At 34.7% G+C, this 16,288-nt stretch overlaps 1 protein-coding gene across 1 annotated transcript in view; it reads left to right on the top strand.

The window, feature by feature from the left end:
* Positions 1-16,288, top strand: part of UGGT2 (UDP-glucose glycoprotein glucosyltransferase 2) — a 191,992-nt gene that overhangs the window by 8,815 nt on the left and 166,889 nt on the right. The window contains exons 2-4 of the mRNA XM_003789625.3: positions 30-112; positions 11,232-11,362; positions 11,829-11,941. Coding sequence (XP_003789673.1) covers positions 30-112; positions 11,232-11,362; positions 11,829-11,941 — 327 coding nt within the window. The remainder of the gene's footprint in view (positions 1-29; positions 113-11,231; positions 11,363-11,828; positions 11,942-16,288) is intronic.

Here is a 16,288-nt window from a genome sequence, read left to right as displayed (position 1 = left end):
TTAACTGATTGTTTTTATATTTTTAACAGTGAATTTATGGCAGAAGAAAGTAATGAAAAATTTTGGCAGTTTTTGGAAACTGTACAAGAATTAGCAATTTATAAGCAAACAGGTAGGTAATGTGTGAATTTTAACTTAGTAAGATTTGTATTTTTGTGTACGTATTGGATATGTTTATTTTTTAATGGTAATGGTTAAGCATGAATGCTTAATTGGGTCAGTAAATCTGAGCATTAAATTTGTAAAGATGTTTTGCTAGAGACCATTCTAAGTATCCATTTCCAAAACTATAAGGCCTTAATACTTTATTATGGAAACTCGTATAATTAATGTTTGGATAATGCATTGTGATCAAGAAGAAATCAGAATTGTTGAGTTATGGTTTTCTTTTTACCTAGATTTCTTAGAAATAATATTAATTTTGCATCTAGTAATAGTACTTTTTCTATTTTTAATAGATTTTGTTAGAGCAGTTTTATGTTCACAGCAAAATTGAACAGAAAGTACCGATATTTCTATCTACTCCCTGCTCCCACACATCAATAGCCTCCCTCACTTCAGCACATCCCACAGTGTTGTACATTTGTTGTAAACGATGAATCTACATTGACATATCATTATTATCCAAAGTCCATAGTTTGTATCAGAACTCCCTTTTGGTGTCGTACATTCTGTGAGTTTAGACACATTTAGGCTGATTGTGTATTGCATTTTTATTGTCAGAATACTGTTAAACCATTAAAAATATTTTTAATACTTGCTCTCAAAATCCAGGTAACAAATATGCCTTCATTTTACTATCTATAAAATAGAGTCAGTAATCCCTGTTTTCATATGTGGATGAAAGTATGTATCTGTGTGTGTGTGTATATTTTTTTTCCTCAGAATTAATAATCATTTATTAATGTCTTAGGGAAGATCAATAGATTAAAGATATCGAAGTAAATTTCAGCAGCAGAAGATAAAGAGTTAATTATTCTAAGGAAAGATTGATTATTTTCCTGTCTCTATAGAAAATAGATGACATAAACCTGGAATTTTATAAGAGTAAAATCATTAGTCACTTAGATATAGAGAAAAGTTTTTACTGTGGTTGATTAAATAGTTTGTAATTTTACCCCTGAGTGTAACATAAACAACAGTTTCAGATGTTTTAAGTGTTTGGCTCAGGTAACATTGAAGTTCAACAATTTTATGATTTCACAAGATAAGTTTTAAAAATAAAAGCATTAGACATGCCTTTAATGACATTTTAAACTAAAATGTTTCCAAAAACAAGTAACTTTCCCTTTCAAAAAAACTGTTCCTAAAAGACTTCATTATTTAATAATTAGTTTTTAGTCATAAGAGATGCTGAGCACTGCTTTGAATGCTGGGAGTACAAAGATGAATAAATGTGATATGTGTTCACCAAACTTCATAAGTTTGGAGACAGCAAAATAGTGAAATATATATTAGGTGATGAGAGCTTTAATATGAGTATGTGTAACATGAAAACACATGACAGAGGCACCCAGTCAGTGAGTACTTCAGGAAAAGCAGGACAGCATTTCCAGAGGTGAATACTGGAGTTGAGTGTGCATGATAGGATTTAAATAGGTAACAGGGAAGGTACAAGACACAGAAGTAGAAGGAGTGGAGGAAATTGGATTGCTTAGTAATCTTACTTTCAAATCATTAGAAAACTATTGTTTGTCTTTGGATTTGTCCTGGTAGTTTTAGTTTTGGTAATTGAGTAAAAACAGGCTAGATTAATATATCTGGTTTTCATGGTAATATACCTAACACTAAATTTTATGGGTCTCTAAGCGTATCTGTTCCAAATATGTTGCTCTAAGTACATGCTTTATGGTCTTATTCAGTGCTATTTTTTACTGGAGAAACAATCTTAAAAATTACTCTTATAAATTTTGAACTCTTATTTTAAGTTGCTTAGATAGATCAGTATATTTTATACCTTAATGAAACAATGTACCTGGACAGTCTGGTGGCAGATCATTAACCAGTTGTAATATAAGTTCAGGAGTACCTAAACTCTTCTTCAAGTATAAGTTGTAAGAAGTATTTCAGGTATGTATTTCAATTTCTAAAATTGTATTAAAATAAGAATTACACTTAAAATATAATACTGTTGAATTTTTTATGATGGTAAGAGTTTACTGTATGTGTGATACTATTATTGACTTTAAGAGTGAGAAAGAATGATATAAATGAGAAATTAAAAATGTTAACTATGACATTTTACTGGATTTGTTTTCCAGACACTTACTCTAAAAGAAACATTTTAAATCCTCAGTTACTTGTGATTTTGTAGGTCATTAAATCTCCATGATACCTTCTAAATACTCTCTCTTTTTTTTAAATACTCTTTACTGAAGAATAATTTCAGTGATCTGCCTTAAGAAAATTAAAAATATTGAGCATTTAACTTTTTGAATTCCAGTACTGGTTTCATGCCATTTAATGAGAACAGTTTACAGACCTTTTAAACATTGAATTGCCTGTTTTTAAAAAATTTCACATGGTTCTCTCAGAGTTATGTATTTATTGACATGTCAAGATTTAAATGGCATAATATTAATTTACCTATGTAATTTTTTCTGGTGAGTTAGAAATGTCAGCCAAGATTTATCTGACTTCAGACTCCTTATTTTTACTTCTCCACGTTCTCAGCATGTAAGAATGACATTGTGCAAGTTCTTGAAGATTTTAATAGTTTCTATACAAATAAAGTTCTTATATGTTTTAATGGAAAAAATTATCAGAAAATGTTACTATTTCCTTACCTCCTTGTACCCAAGAACCGGGTTTAAGGTAGGAAAATAATTTTAGTTTGTGTCATATTTGAAATGCTTGTGGAATATGTAAATATAGCTACCCAGTAAGTTGACATATGAGTGAGAGATTTAGGTAAAAAAATTTCCAGTATAAAAGGTAGGATTTGAAAATTATTAACCTCAAGAGGATAATTGAAGTTATATGGAGAAAAAAATAGAATGAGAGTAAAATAGAGCCAAGGGCAGAACCCTGAGAAACCAATGTTCAAGGGACAACTAGAGGAAGAAATCACACAATAGAGAATATGGAAGGGTATCCATTGAGGTAGGTAGAAACCTAGAAAGAGTGAGATCATGAAAGCCAGGAGAATACTAAATGGTAAGTGATTGATATTACTAAAAACTATAGACAAGGCTGGGCTGGTAGCTCATGCCTGTAATCACTCTGGGAGACTAAGGCAGTTAGATTGCTTGAGCTCAGGAGTTTGAGACCAGCCTCAGCAAGAGAGAGAGAGAGACCCCATCTCTAAAAATAGCCAGGCACTGTGGTAGGTGCCTGTAATCCTAGCTACTTGTGAGGCTGAGGCAAGAGAATCGCTTGAGCCTAAAAAGTTTGAGGTTGCTGTGTGCTGTGATGCCACAACACTCTGAGGGTGGCAAAGTAAGACTCTGACTCAAAAAAAAAAAAAAAAGAAGAAGAAGAAGAAAAATTGATTAAGCAAAAACTATAAACATATTAAGTAATATGAATATTATGCACCTACTTTTTTAAAGACAGTATCTCACTCTGTCACAAAGGCTAGAGTACAGTGGGGTCATCATAGCTCACTGCAACCTCAAAGTCTAGGGCTCAAGTGATCCTCCTGCCTCAGTTTCCCCGGTAGCTGGGGCTATAGACATGAGCCATCGTGCTCAGCTAAGCACCTCTAATTCTAACAAAATAAAAATTATTTTTTTCAGACAGTTTCATTTTGTCACCCTCAATAGATTGCTGGGATCTCATAGCTCACAGCACCCTCAAACTCTTGGGCTTAAGAGATCCTCTTGCCTCAGCCTCCTGAGTAGCTGGGACCATAGGTGCCCAGTAAAATGCCTTGCTATTTTTAGGGACAGGGTCTCATACTGGTTGAAGCTGCTCTTGAACTCCTGAGCTCAAGCAGTCTACCCACCTGAGCCTCCCAGAGTGCCAGGATTACAGGCGTCAGCCACCACACTGAGCCCAAAATAAAAATCATTAATGGCTTTGGTGAGAACCATTCCATCAGTACGGTAATCAAGACTGCAGTAGGTTAAGATGTGAGTAGAAGGTGTAGAGATGAGTATTGTTAAGTCTTTCAAGATGTTTGACTATTAGCATGCCTAACAACTAACTTGCTGCTTTTCTTTAAATATGAGGTGATCTGTATATATTAGGTGCCAATGGAACAAAATTGAGTACAAGGTATGATTGAAGATGATGATGTAGAAAAGACAGATTAATATCAGCAGGTTAGTTGGTGAGCATGGATTTAGTTATTTAAAAATATCAACTAAAATAGTTCATTGTATTCATTTCACAATAGAGATGATCTTGCTAGTTATACATAAATTACAGAAGTTTACTTTCTAAAAACTCCTGAAGTATATCCATTACTATCTCAGGGACAACCTTGTTGGTAATGTTGGCAAAATTTGATATCTGTTGTCAGATTCTACTCAAATTTGTTTCTGTTGACTCTCTTCCCTGTTTCAGTGGATGAGCAGTCCTCTTTTGACTGATATAGTCATATATTCTTGTTTTTCTTTTTATTTGTTTATATTTTATTTTTTATTAAATCATAAACACATAGATAATGTATACATTAATGCATTTATGGTGTACAGTGTGCTGATTTCATATAGAATTAGGAACGCTTACATCACACTGGTTAATATATAGCACATTTTTTGTTTACTTAATTATTGTGTTAAGATATTTATACTCTATACTAATAGATCTGACATGTACCCTTGCATTCCATCCCTCCTCCTTCATTTTGGGCCATAGTTCTGATGTATTCTTTTTTTTTTTATTAAATGATAGCTGTGTACATTAATGCAATCATGGGGTACAGTGTGGTGTTTTCACATACAATTTGAAATATTTTCATCAAAATGGTTAATATAGCCTTTATGTCATTTTCTTAGTTATTGTGTTAAGACGTTTGTATTCTAGAAAGATTCACTTGTACCCTTGTAAGATAAACCATAGAGTGATCCCTCCAATCTTCCTCCCCCTACCCATCCACCCCCAACCCTCCCCAGTTGTGATACATTCTTCATATGAAAGTGTGAGTGATTTTAAATTGGTTTCATAATAGTACTGAGTACATTGGATATTTTTTCTTCCATTCATGAGATACTTTGCTAAGTAGGATATGTTCCAGTTCCATCCATGTAAACATAAAAGAGGTAATGTCTCCATATTTTTTAAGGCTGCATAATATTCCATGGTATACATATACCACAATTTGTTAATCCATTCATGGGTTGATGGGCATTTGGCTTCTTCCATGACTTGGCTATTATGAATTGAACTGCAATGAACAATCTGGTGCAAATATCTTTGTTATAAAGTGATTTTGGTCTTTTGGATATACACCTAGTAGAGGAATTGCAGGGTTAAAGGGCAGGTCTACATTTAGATCCCTGAGTATTCTCTATACTTCTTTCCAAAAGGGACATATTAGCTTGCACTCTCACCAGCAGTGCAGAAGTGTTCCCTTTTCTCCACATCCATGCCAACATCTGTAGTTTTGGGATTTGGTTATGTGAGCCACTCTTATAGGAGTTAGGTGATATCTCAAAGTGGTTTTAATGTGCATTTAATTGCGGAGCATTTTGGTTCGGTGCATAAATCTTAATAATTGACATGTCATCATGTTGAATGTTTCCCTTAAAAAATATGCAATGACCATGATTGTCTTTCCTTACTTTTGTTGGTGTAAAGCCTAATTTATCTGCAAACAAAGTTGCAACCCCTGCTTTTTGAATTTTTCTGTTTGCCTGGATTATAGATATCCATCCTATCGCCCTGAGTCTATTTATCCTTTGAGATAAGATGAGATTCTTGTATGCAGCAGATATTTGGACTGAGGTTTTGTATCCAGGCAGCCATCCTGTGCCTCTTTAGAGGACAATTTAAGCCATTCACATTAATTGAGAATATTGATAAGCCTAGTAGAATTTGGGGTATCGAGTTTTTCCAAAGTCCAATGGAGATTTTTAATCCTTTTGCCACTGTGGAAGTTGGAATTTGATCAAATGTTTCTGAGTGAGTTTACTTTTGTTGTGGAGGATTGCACTGGTCATTATGGAGGATAGGTCTGAGAATATCCTGGAGAGCCAGTTTATTTATGGCAAATTTCTTCAATATCTGAATGTCATTAAAGTATTTAATTTCTCCATCATAAATGAAGCTCAATTTAGCCAGATACAGGATCCTGGCCTAAAAGTTGTTTTGTGTTTAGAAGATTGAATGTTGATGACCATTCTCTTCTGGCTTGAAAAGTTTCAGCAGTGAGATCTGCAGTCATTCTAATATTCTTCCCCTTGTAGATTATGATTTTCTTACATCTGGCTGCTTGCAGGATTTTCTCCTTCATATTAACTTTGGCAAAGTTAATTACAATATGTCTAGAAGATACTTCATTTGGGTTGAGTCGTGCTGGGGTTCTGAAACTGCTATGTGAATTTCAGTATCTCTTGCCATGCTTGGGAAGTTCTCCTCAATTATCTCTTAGAGTATCTGTGCCTTTTGGACCATCCTCTTCTCCTTGAGGGATTCCTATGAGGTGAATGTTTGCTCTTTTGAAGTGGTCCCACAATTCTCTCAGGGAATGATCCATTTTTGCTGTCCACTTGTCTTCCTCTTTGAATGTTTGGGAGCATTCAAAAGCTTTGTCTTCAGTGTCAGAGATCCTTTCTTTTGCCTGCTCCATTCTGTAATTGAGAGATTCTACTGTATTTCTCAGATCTTTGAAGGCTGCAAGTTCTTGCCTCAATGTGTCAAAATCTTTGGTGATTTTTGTCTTTAAATTCATTGAATTCTTGAGACATCTTTTGAATTGCTCCTTGAAATTCTAATTCTATCTTTACCTCTATTCTGTTAATCTTATTTGCAGTCCAAATTCTGAATTCGATTTCTAACATCTCAGTCATTTGTTTATGAATGGGATCTTCTGTTGTGTCTCCTTTGTCATTCGTTGGGGGAGTTGATATACTCTGATTATTCATGTTGGCAGAGTTTTTCTGCTGATTTCACCCCATGATTATTTTTCACCATTTGGCTAGAGAAGCTGGCAATGTGAAGTTAAATTGAGGGCTCTTGGAGTTGTAATTAACCAGCCCTTCACCAGAGAACTGGGACTCATGATTGTGGCTTTTCCCTTAGAGCTTTGTAGCAGTCCCTACTACTGCCTGAACCTCTGGGCACCTGCTTGGTGTGGTGGGGTTAGGTGGCACTGACTGGTATTCAGCTAGTCCCTGTCCAATCCTAATTAATCAGTGGCTGTATTGTCAGCTGGGGAGATATATAAGCAACTAAGACACCCCCACCCACACACAGGTGACAACTGGAGGGGGAGAATCCCACACAACAACACAGCCAGAGTACAACCTTGGTGGGTCCCTGGGTGATTGGCCCAGGTCAGGAGTTCCAAACCAATTGTCCTGGTGAACACAAACACTGATAAGGTGGGAGAGTTCAAAAGGTCTTCAGCATCTAGGCAACAAGGGTCCACTACCGGCTCACTTTGACCCCAATGGGAGGAACCATGGAGCTGCCACCACTGTCAGGGGCTGTGATGCCACTGTCGGGGGTGATGCCACTGATTTGGGGTACTACAATATACAGGTTGCAGGAGCCAGCAGGGAGTGCAAGGCAGGGGGGATTCCCCAGTGGCTGTAGGTCACAGGAGCCCAGCTATAGTCTCTGACCACAGGCCACAGGTTACATGGTAGTCATATTTTAGTTGTGTTATTACATTAATTTTGGTTATTTATTATTGGCCTTTTGCTTTTACATCCTTTATATTTGTAATAACATTTCTGATCTGTTTTCCATTAGCCTTTACTGTTGAAGGTGAATCTTATTCACATGGTTTTTTGATTCTTAGAGGAAAACTCATCGTAACTCTCAAGTTCTGACAAATCACCTTTGGCTTACTTTTAAAAGTAGGAGGGAAGCATGCCTATTTTCATTAGGAAAATATTGCCTAGAATGAATAAACCTATTCATTCATAATGTTACATATCAATTCAAGAAATGTATTGAATACCTGTTTTGTATTCCAACAGTAGAAATGTACAGTTGAAAAGCTAGAAAAGACCCCTGCCTTCACAGTTTGTAACCTAATGGGGAGGACAGATTTAAATAATTACACAAACAAATTTTAATTACACCTTGAAAACTAATCTAGAGATGTTAAAGAGATCACTGCTGGACTTTAGGCTGCAATTTCTCCAATTGTTTTTTGGTATATAAAATTTGGCCTCTAGTTGATGCCTCATAACTAACTCTTAAAATAATGGTCCTTGAGTTCTTCACATAATTATTGATGTCTGAATTCTGTAGTTGTGATTTTTAACTTTAGAGTCCTGTGGTTTTGCTAGACAGTGGCATAATGCTGACCATTCTTGTCTTTTTCATAAGTGCGTAGATTCATTGCTCTTTTTAATTATGAAGAGTTTTTTTATTATAGTTTTCTGTAATTCTTCTGTTTTATCCCCTTTATTTTCTGTCTTAGGGTCTACAAGTATACATATTGTAGATATTTTTTTACCTGATTTGTATATCTTTCATTTACTCTTAAATTGTTTTCCCCCTTCTCCTCTTTTTGTTTCATTTTCCTCACTTTCCCCCCATTTATTCTGTATTTGTCTTGCTCTGTCTTCCATGGTGTCTATTTATGCTTCTGTTACTTCTAATTTACTCTACATTTTCTAGTATTTTTTTCTTTCTTGTTTTTTTTTCTGCTTTTTTTCAGAGATGTTTTCATATCCCTCTGTTGTTTTGGTTACCTCTTTTCTGTGTTTTTTGTCAAGAATTGTGAGGGGGCTAAGATTTTTTGGTTACCTCTTTTCTGTGTTTTGGTTTTGGTTATCTCTTCTGTGTTTTGGTTTTGGTTACCTCTTTTCTGTGTTTTGGTTTTGGTTACCTCTTTTCTGTGTTTTTTGTCAAGAATTGTGAGGGGGCTGAGATTTTTACCCTACTTTTTACCCTACTTTGCAAGTCTGTGTTTTTTGTCAAGAATTGTGAGGGGGCTGAGATTTTTTACCCTACTTGCCAGTTTAAAACTTAGCTTGCAGTGGATGGGTGGAGGGAGGGTGATTGGTGGGGTCACCTCCATGGTTTATCTTACAAGGGTACAAGTGAATCTTTCTAAAAGCAGAGTATGAATGTCTTAATAACTAAGAAAATGACACGAAGGCTATGTTAACCAGTTTGATGAGAGTATTTCAAAATGTACATGAAAATACCACACTGTACCCTGTGATTGCATTAATGTACACAGCTATGATTTAATAAAAAAAAATTTAAAAAAAACTTAACTTGCCACAGTTTCAGGAATCAGACTATATGATACCCTTGGATTAGGACTAACAGACTTCATAACTGGACAAGGGAGGTCACCTGAGTGAGCCATGGCTTTTTTATATCAGTCAGAATCAACTGCAGTAAACTCTGAGACTTTTTACTGTCATCATTGAAAGCAGCTAAAGTTGGCAGGAGGGACTATAAGAGGAATTTAGGCTTAGGAGCTACCAAGACATTGTTTGGACAGATGTTTTTGAACTTATTTTCCACTTCTCAGCTTGTAACCCTCTCTCCATTTTGTGTTTATTAAAAAGCAACAAAATGGAAGACTACTCAGTGCCTGATTTTCCATAGAGTTTTATCACTATTATTATCAGTTCCCAAGGACTTCCCTCAAATCCTGTTAATTAGACTATGGGATTGGGTCTTTTGTTCTCCATATATTCACGTTTGGTCAGTGTTCCATTTTTTGTTGTCAAATCCATCAAGTACTGTGAAGGATCTAAGATTTTCCCCTACTTGCAAAGCTAACAGATTAGTTTTGTGGATCCTAACAGAAGACATGGGACCCCTGGATCAGAGATAAAATACTCTGTTACGTATATCAAAAGCAAAACCATAATGTCCATGTATTTTCACTGGTTCCTTGAGCTCCAGTCCCCACAGGGCAATGTTAACACCTGTACCCTAAATGGGTTGTAGTAAAGACAGGAACTGAGAGTAAAGGGTTTTGTAGTTAAACAGTTTTGCCGTCAACAAAAAATTTGGTTTTCCATACCACTCTCAAAATATCTCCTTCCAGTCAAAACATCTTTTTTCTTTCCTCTGAAAAAGAGTTTCTCTTCTTACAATCTGATTTCGACCACACACCCCTTTTGTCATCCTTTTTTCATATCAGGGAACCCTGATCCATAGAGAATTGCTCTGTATCCACCTCAACTCTGCTCTTTTGTGTGAGAAGTTTTTGTCATTTGGTAACCCAGTACCAAGATATGCAGGAGAAAAAATTACCACAGAATGTCCAGGGGCCAATTTATGAATTTATGAATGCCTATGCCAAATGGACTTCAGAGCCTTACCTCCTCTGGCTGACCCTAGAATGGCAATGCAGTTTTCTGACTTGATGGCTACAGTGCAGCTTATACAATAATTATACCCAGGGAAGTATAGAGAAAATAAAAGGACATAGAAGTTCAGTCCCTGCTTATCTCCATTAGTGCCATCAAGCTGCCTTCAGCTCTGGGCTGAAGTACTTTCTGCCCTCTCCCATTCAAGTGATCTTTGTCTCACCAGGGGTGACCCATCCCTCTCCTTTATGTCTTTGAAACATTTGTAGATGAGTTTAAGGGAAGGGAACCTACAGTTCAGGTTAGTTTGTTCAAGTTGCAGACAAGATGACATTTACTCTTGGAGATCTGGTTCAAATTCTGTCTTCTAAAGTATTTTGGGCATAGTAATTACATTCAGCCATCTATACTGAAACTCAGTGGAATTTATTCATACAAGTACTTTAAAATTTGTTAACAATCATATTATTTAACTTTGTGTTATTCTTAATCTCCTCTTAAAATGTAGGTAGGGCCTATAATATTATCCCTGTATTGTAACTCCACAACCTTGAAGTGAGTTGGTCTAAAATGTTGGCATTTCCAAATAGATTTTAATTGCAAAATTATTTCGTCTGGTCTTATATTGATTGCTTAGACATCACTGAAAGATTCAAAATGAAGTTAAAATAGAGCAGAGATCTTGATTTTTCCATTTTTCTCTAACACTACCCATAACCAAACTTAAGATATGATTGCATGACATTGATTAAGTTAGCTTTATGATAAGGGATTTGCCAATGTGTTGGATATAAAATACTAACATCATTTTCTTTTGATTTATTTTTACAGAATCAGATTATTCTTATTACAGCTTAATCCTGAAGAAAGCTGGACAGTTTTTAGACAATTTACACATCAACCTCTTAAAGTTTGCTTTATCTATAAGGGCATACTCTCCAGCTATTCAGATGTTTCAGCAGGTGTGTAAGAATACCCAAACTATTTGACAAGGAGGTATGCTGGTAACGTACATAGAGCTATTTAACATGAATATCTTCAGTTCAAAATGATCTACAGACTTAAAATACTTGGTTCCATAGCCTGTAATAGATTACATTATTATTATAATTGATTATAATATAATTAAATATGTTATATTTTTGTTATAGTTATTTGGGAAATTATGAGGAAAAGTCACCATTGAAATGACCTATACAGATAATTTTAATAGAAATTTTCAATAAGTTTGAAGCATGTATTTCCTAAGATAAAGTTAATTTTGTTAAAATATTTCTTAGATTCAATTCACATCTAATTTTTTACTTTAATTAGAGCAATGACTTAATAGTAGTGGATGAGTTATTTTAATCAAAGTAGTGTGTGAGTTTTTTAAATCATATTGTAATTATCAACTACTGTAGCTAAATATAATCTTTGAAATCTTAGATTGCAGCTGATGAGCCACCACCAGATGGTTGTAATGCATTTGTAGTTATCCATAAGAAGCACACCTGTAAAATTAATGAGATTAGAAAGCTGCTAAAGAAGGCTACTTCAAGGTAATTAAAAATAGCCTATAATGATAGAAGTGGTTTATAAAGAGAGAGGAGTTGAAATAGAAATTTCTAAAAATAAAAAACTTTAATAGGCTAAGACATCATACATTTAAGAATGTGATATATATTGAAAAATAGGATATGGTTCTATCAGTTCGTGTCATCTACATTATCATTCATTTGTGTCATCTACATTATCATTCATAAATGTTTTTATATAGTTTTCCTTGTAACATATTTCATTGTTTTAGTTAAATATATTCCCAGGAGTATTTTTTTCAGCCATTATTAATGATATTGATGTCTTGATTTGGTTCTTAGCTGGATTGTTAATTGGCATATAGAAATGCTACTGATTCTGTACAATGATTATGTATCTTGAAACTTTAATTTTAATTCATTTATTAATTTAGAATTTTTTTGTGGCATCTTTAGGGTTTTCTAGGTATAAGGTCATATCATCACCAAGTAAGGACAACATGACTTTCTCTTTTTCAATTTGGTTGCTTTTTATTTTTTTCTCTTGATTACTCTGGCTGGTATTTCCAATACTATGTTGAAGAAGAGTGGTATTAGGTGGGCATCCTTGTCTTATTCTAGTTCTTAGGGAAATTCTTTCAACTTTTTCTCATTAAATATGTTGGTTATAGGTTTGTCATATATAGCCTTTATTATTTTGAGGGATGGCTGTTCTATGGCTAGTTTAAGGATTTTTATCTTGATGGGATGCTGAATTTTATCAAATGCATGTTGAGACAATCATGTTGTTTTTGTCCTTCTATTAATGCAATGTACCACATTTTTTTAAATTTCAGGTTATGTGAAGGTACAAACAACCAGGTCACAATATTTGAATTTGTTAGGTCGAGTCCCCCATGTAGTATGTCCCACACCGAAAAGGTGTGCCATATACCTCTACATCATTTCCATTAAGTGGGAGCACCTCAGATCCCCCCTTCACCCTTCCCTCACTCTTCCTCTCCACAATTGAATTGAATTAAGGTTTTCTCTTATGTGGGTGTGAATTAGATCATTTACTGGCTTCATATTAGTATTGAGTACATTGGATATTTGCTTTCCCATTCTTGTGATCCTTTACTAAGAAGAATGTGATTCAGCTCCATCCAGGTTAATACAAAAGATGTAAAGTCAACATTGTTTTTATGGCTGAATAGTATTCCATGGTATATATATATAGAATTTGTTAATCCATTCCTGAGTTGATGGGCATTTAGGTTGTTTCCACATCTTAGTGATTATAAATTGAGCTGTGATAAACAATCTAGTTCAAATATCTTTATAATAAAGTTATTATTATTATTTTACTTCTAAGTAGATGCCTAGTAGTGGGATTGTAGGGACAAATGGGAGATCTAATTTGAGTTCTTTGAGGATTCGCCATACTTCTTTCCAGAGAGGCTGTAAAAGTTTAAGAGTTTCACCAAGAGTATAAAAGTGTTCCCCTCTCTCTCTACAACCGTGCCAGCGTCTGCCACTTTAGGACTTTGTGATACAGGCTAATCTTACTGGGGTTAGGTGATATCTCAGGGTAGTTTTGATTTGCATTTCTCTGATGACTAGGAACCATGAGCATTTTTTCATGTGATTATTAGCCATTCATCTGTCATTCTCAGAGAAGGTTCTATTCATGTCTCTTTCCCTATGATAAATGGGATTATTTGTTCTTTTTTGTTGATTAATTTGGGTTCTCTATAGATCCTAGTTATTAAACCTTTGTCAGATTCGTAACATGCAAATATCTTTTCCCGTTCTGAAGGCTGTCTATTGGCTTTAATTGTTGTGTCCTTAGCTGTGCAGAAGTTTTTCAGTTTAGTTAAATCGCATTTGTTTATTTTTGTTGTTATAATTCCTATGGATGTCTCCTTCATAAAAATTTTCCCCAGGCTGACATCAAGAGTTATTCCCACACTTTCTTCTAGGATTTTTATTCTTCAAGCCTTAGAGTAAAAAATTCTATCCATCTTGAATCTATTTTTGTAAGTGGTGAAAAGTGCACTTCCAGTTTCAGTCTTTTACCTGTGGTTATGCAGTTTTCCCAGTACTATTTATTGAATAGATATTCTTTTCACCAATGTATGCTTTTGTTTGGTTTATCAAAGATCAAGTGTCTGTAAGAGTCTGGTTTACTCTCTTGGTTTTCTATTCCATTCCAAATGTCTATGTCTGATACTATGTTTTTGTGCTGATACTATGCTGTTTTGATCACTGTGGACTTGTAGTAGAGCCTGAAGTCTGATAGGGTGATGCCTCCAGCTTTGTTTTTAATCCTTAAAAATTGTCTGGCTATACGGTGTTTTTTCTATTTTCATACAAAATAGAGAACTATTTTTTCTGGTTCTTCAAAGTATGATGATGTTGTTATTTTCATGGAGATTGCATTGAATCTGTAGATTGCTTTGGGAAGTATAGACATTTTAAGAATGTTGATTCTTCCCAGCCAGGATCATAGTATGCTCTTCCATTTGGTGATATCTTCTGTTATTTCTTTTTATAGAGTTTTATAATTCTCTTTGTAGAGATCTTTCACATCTTTTCTTAGATATATTACTAAGTATTTCATTTTCTTTGAAGCTATTGTGAAGGGAATTGTGTCCTTGATTAGCTTCTCATCTTGGCTGTTATTGGCATGTACAAAGGCTACTGATTTCTGCACATTGATTTTATATCCTGAGACGTTACTGTGATTTTTGATCACTTCCAGGAGTCTTGTGGTTGAGTCTTTGGGGTTCTCTAAGATCATATCGTCAGCAAAGAGTGAGAGTTTGACCGCCTCTACCCCATTTGGATCCCCTTTATATCCTTCTCTTGCCTGATTACATTGGCTAGAACTTCCAGAACTGTGTTGAATAGTAGTAGCAATAGCAACATCCTTGTCTGGTTCCAGTTCTAAGTGGAAAAGCTTTCAAGTTTTACTGCATTTACTATGATACTAGCTGTGGGTTTGTTGCAGATGGCTTGAATCATTTTAAGAAATGTGCCACCTATGCCTGTTTTCTTCAGTCTTCTTGTTAGAAAAGAATACTGAATTTTATCAAATGCTTTTTCTGCATCTATTGAGAGGATCATATGGACTTTGTTTTTGCTTCTGTTGATATGAATTAAATTTATGGATTTGCATATGTTAAATCTTGCATCCCTTGGATGAAGCCTACTTGCTCATGATTTATAATTTTTCTAATGTGTAGCTGTAACCTAAGATCTGGCTAAGATTTTGTTGAGTATTTTTACATATTCATTAGTGAAATTGGTGTGTAGTTCTTCTTGTTAGCTCGTTCTTTTCTTGGTTTTGGTATCAGGGTGATGTTTGCTTCACAGAAGATGTTAAGGAAGATCTCTTGCTTCTCAATGTTTTGGAATAGTTTCTGCAGTATGAGTTTAAGCTCTTCTGAAAATTTGATAGAATTTTGGTATGAAGGCATCTGGTCCAGGGCGTTTTTTTTGTTGGAAGATTTTTTTTATTGTTTTTTCGATCTCAGTATTATTTCATATTGCTCTGTTCAAGAGTTCTGTTTCTTCTTGATTAAGCCTTGAGAGAGGATGTACTTCCAGGTATTGGTCCATTTTCTCCACATTGTCAAATTTCTGGGCATAGAATTTCTTGTAGTGGTCAGAGATAATCTTCTTGTATCTCTGAGACATCTGTTATTTCCCTTTTTTTCATTTCTGATTGAGGTTATTAGAGATTTTACTTTTTGTTTATATGTAATGTTGCCAAAGGTTTATTGATTTCATGTTTTTGAAGAACCAACTTTTTGTTTCATGAATTTTCAGAATGATCCTTTTATTTTCACTTTCATTTATTGTGATTTAATTTTGGTTATTTCTTCTCCTAGGTTTGGGATTAGATTATTCTTCCTTTTCCATTTCATTAAGGTGTTTTATTAGTGTATTGATGTGCTATCTTTCTGTTTTTTGGAAATAGGCATCTAATAGAATAAATTTCCCTGTGAGGACTGCTTTTGCAGTATTCCACAAGTTTTGGTATCTTGTAGCTTCATTGTTGTTATGTTTGAGAAATTTATCGATTTCCACCTTTATCTCTTCCTTGACCTAACTGTCATTCACCATAAGGTAGTTTAATTTCCATGCTTTCATGTAGAGATGAAAGTTTTTGTTCGAGTTGAGTTCCACTTGTATTGCCCCATGGTCTGAAAATAGACAAGGCATAATTTCAATTCTTTTAATTTTGTTGAGGTTTGATTTATGTCCTAGGATGCAATCTATTTTGGAGTATGTTCCATGAGCTGGCAAGAAGAATGAATATTTGTAACTTTGGAATTGAGTGTTCTATATGTGTCTGTTAATCCCATTTGTTCTAGGATCACATTT

This window comes from Otolemur garnettii, unplaced genomic scaffold (genome assembly GCF_000181295.1).
Source record: "Otolemur garnettii isolate 467f Iridium unplaced genomic scaffold, OtoGar3 scaffold00034, whole genome shotgun sequence".
NCBI classification, from domain to species: domain Eukaryota; kingdom Metazoa; phylum Chordata; class Mammalia; order Primates; family Galagidae; genus Otolemur; species Otolemur garnettii.
The sequence above is the reverse complement of the archived record's forward strand: the minus strand, read 5'-3'. Positions and strand labels throughout refer to the sequence as shown.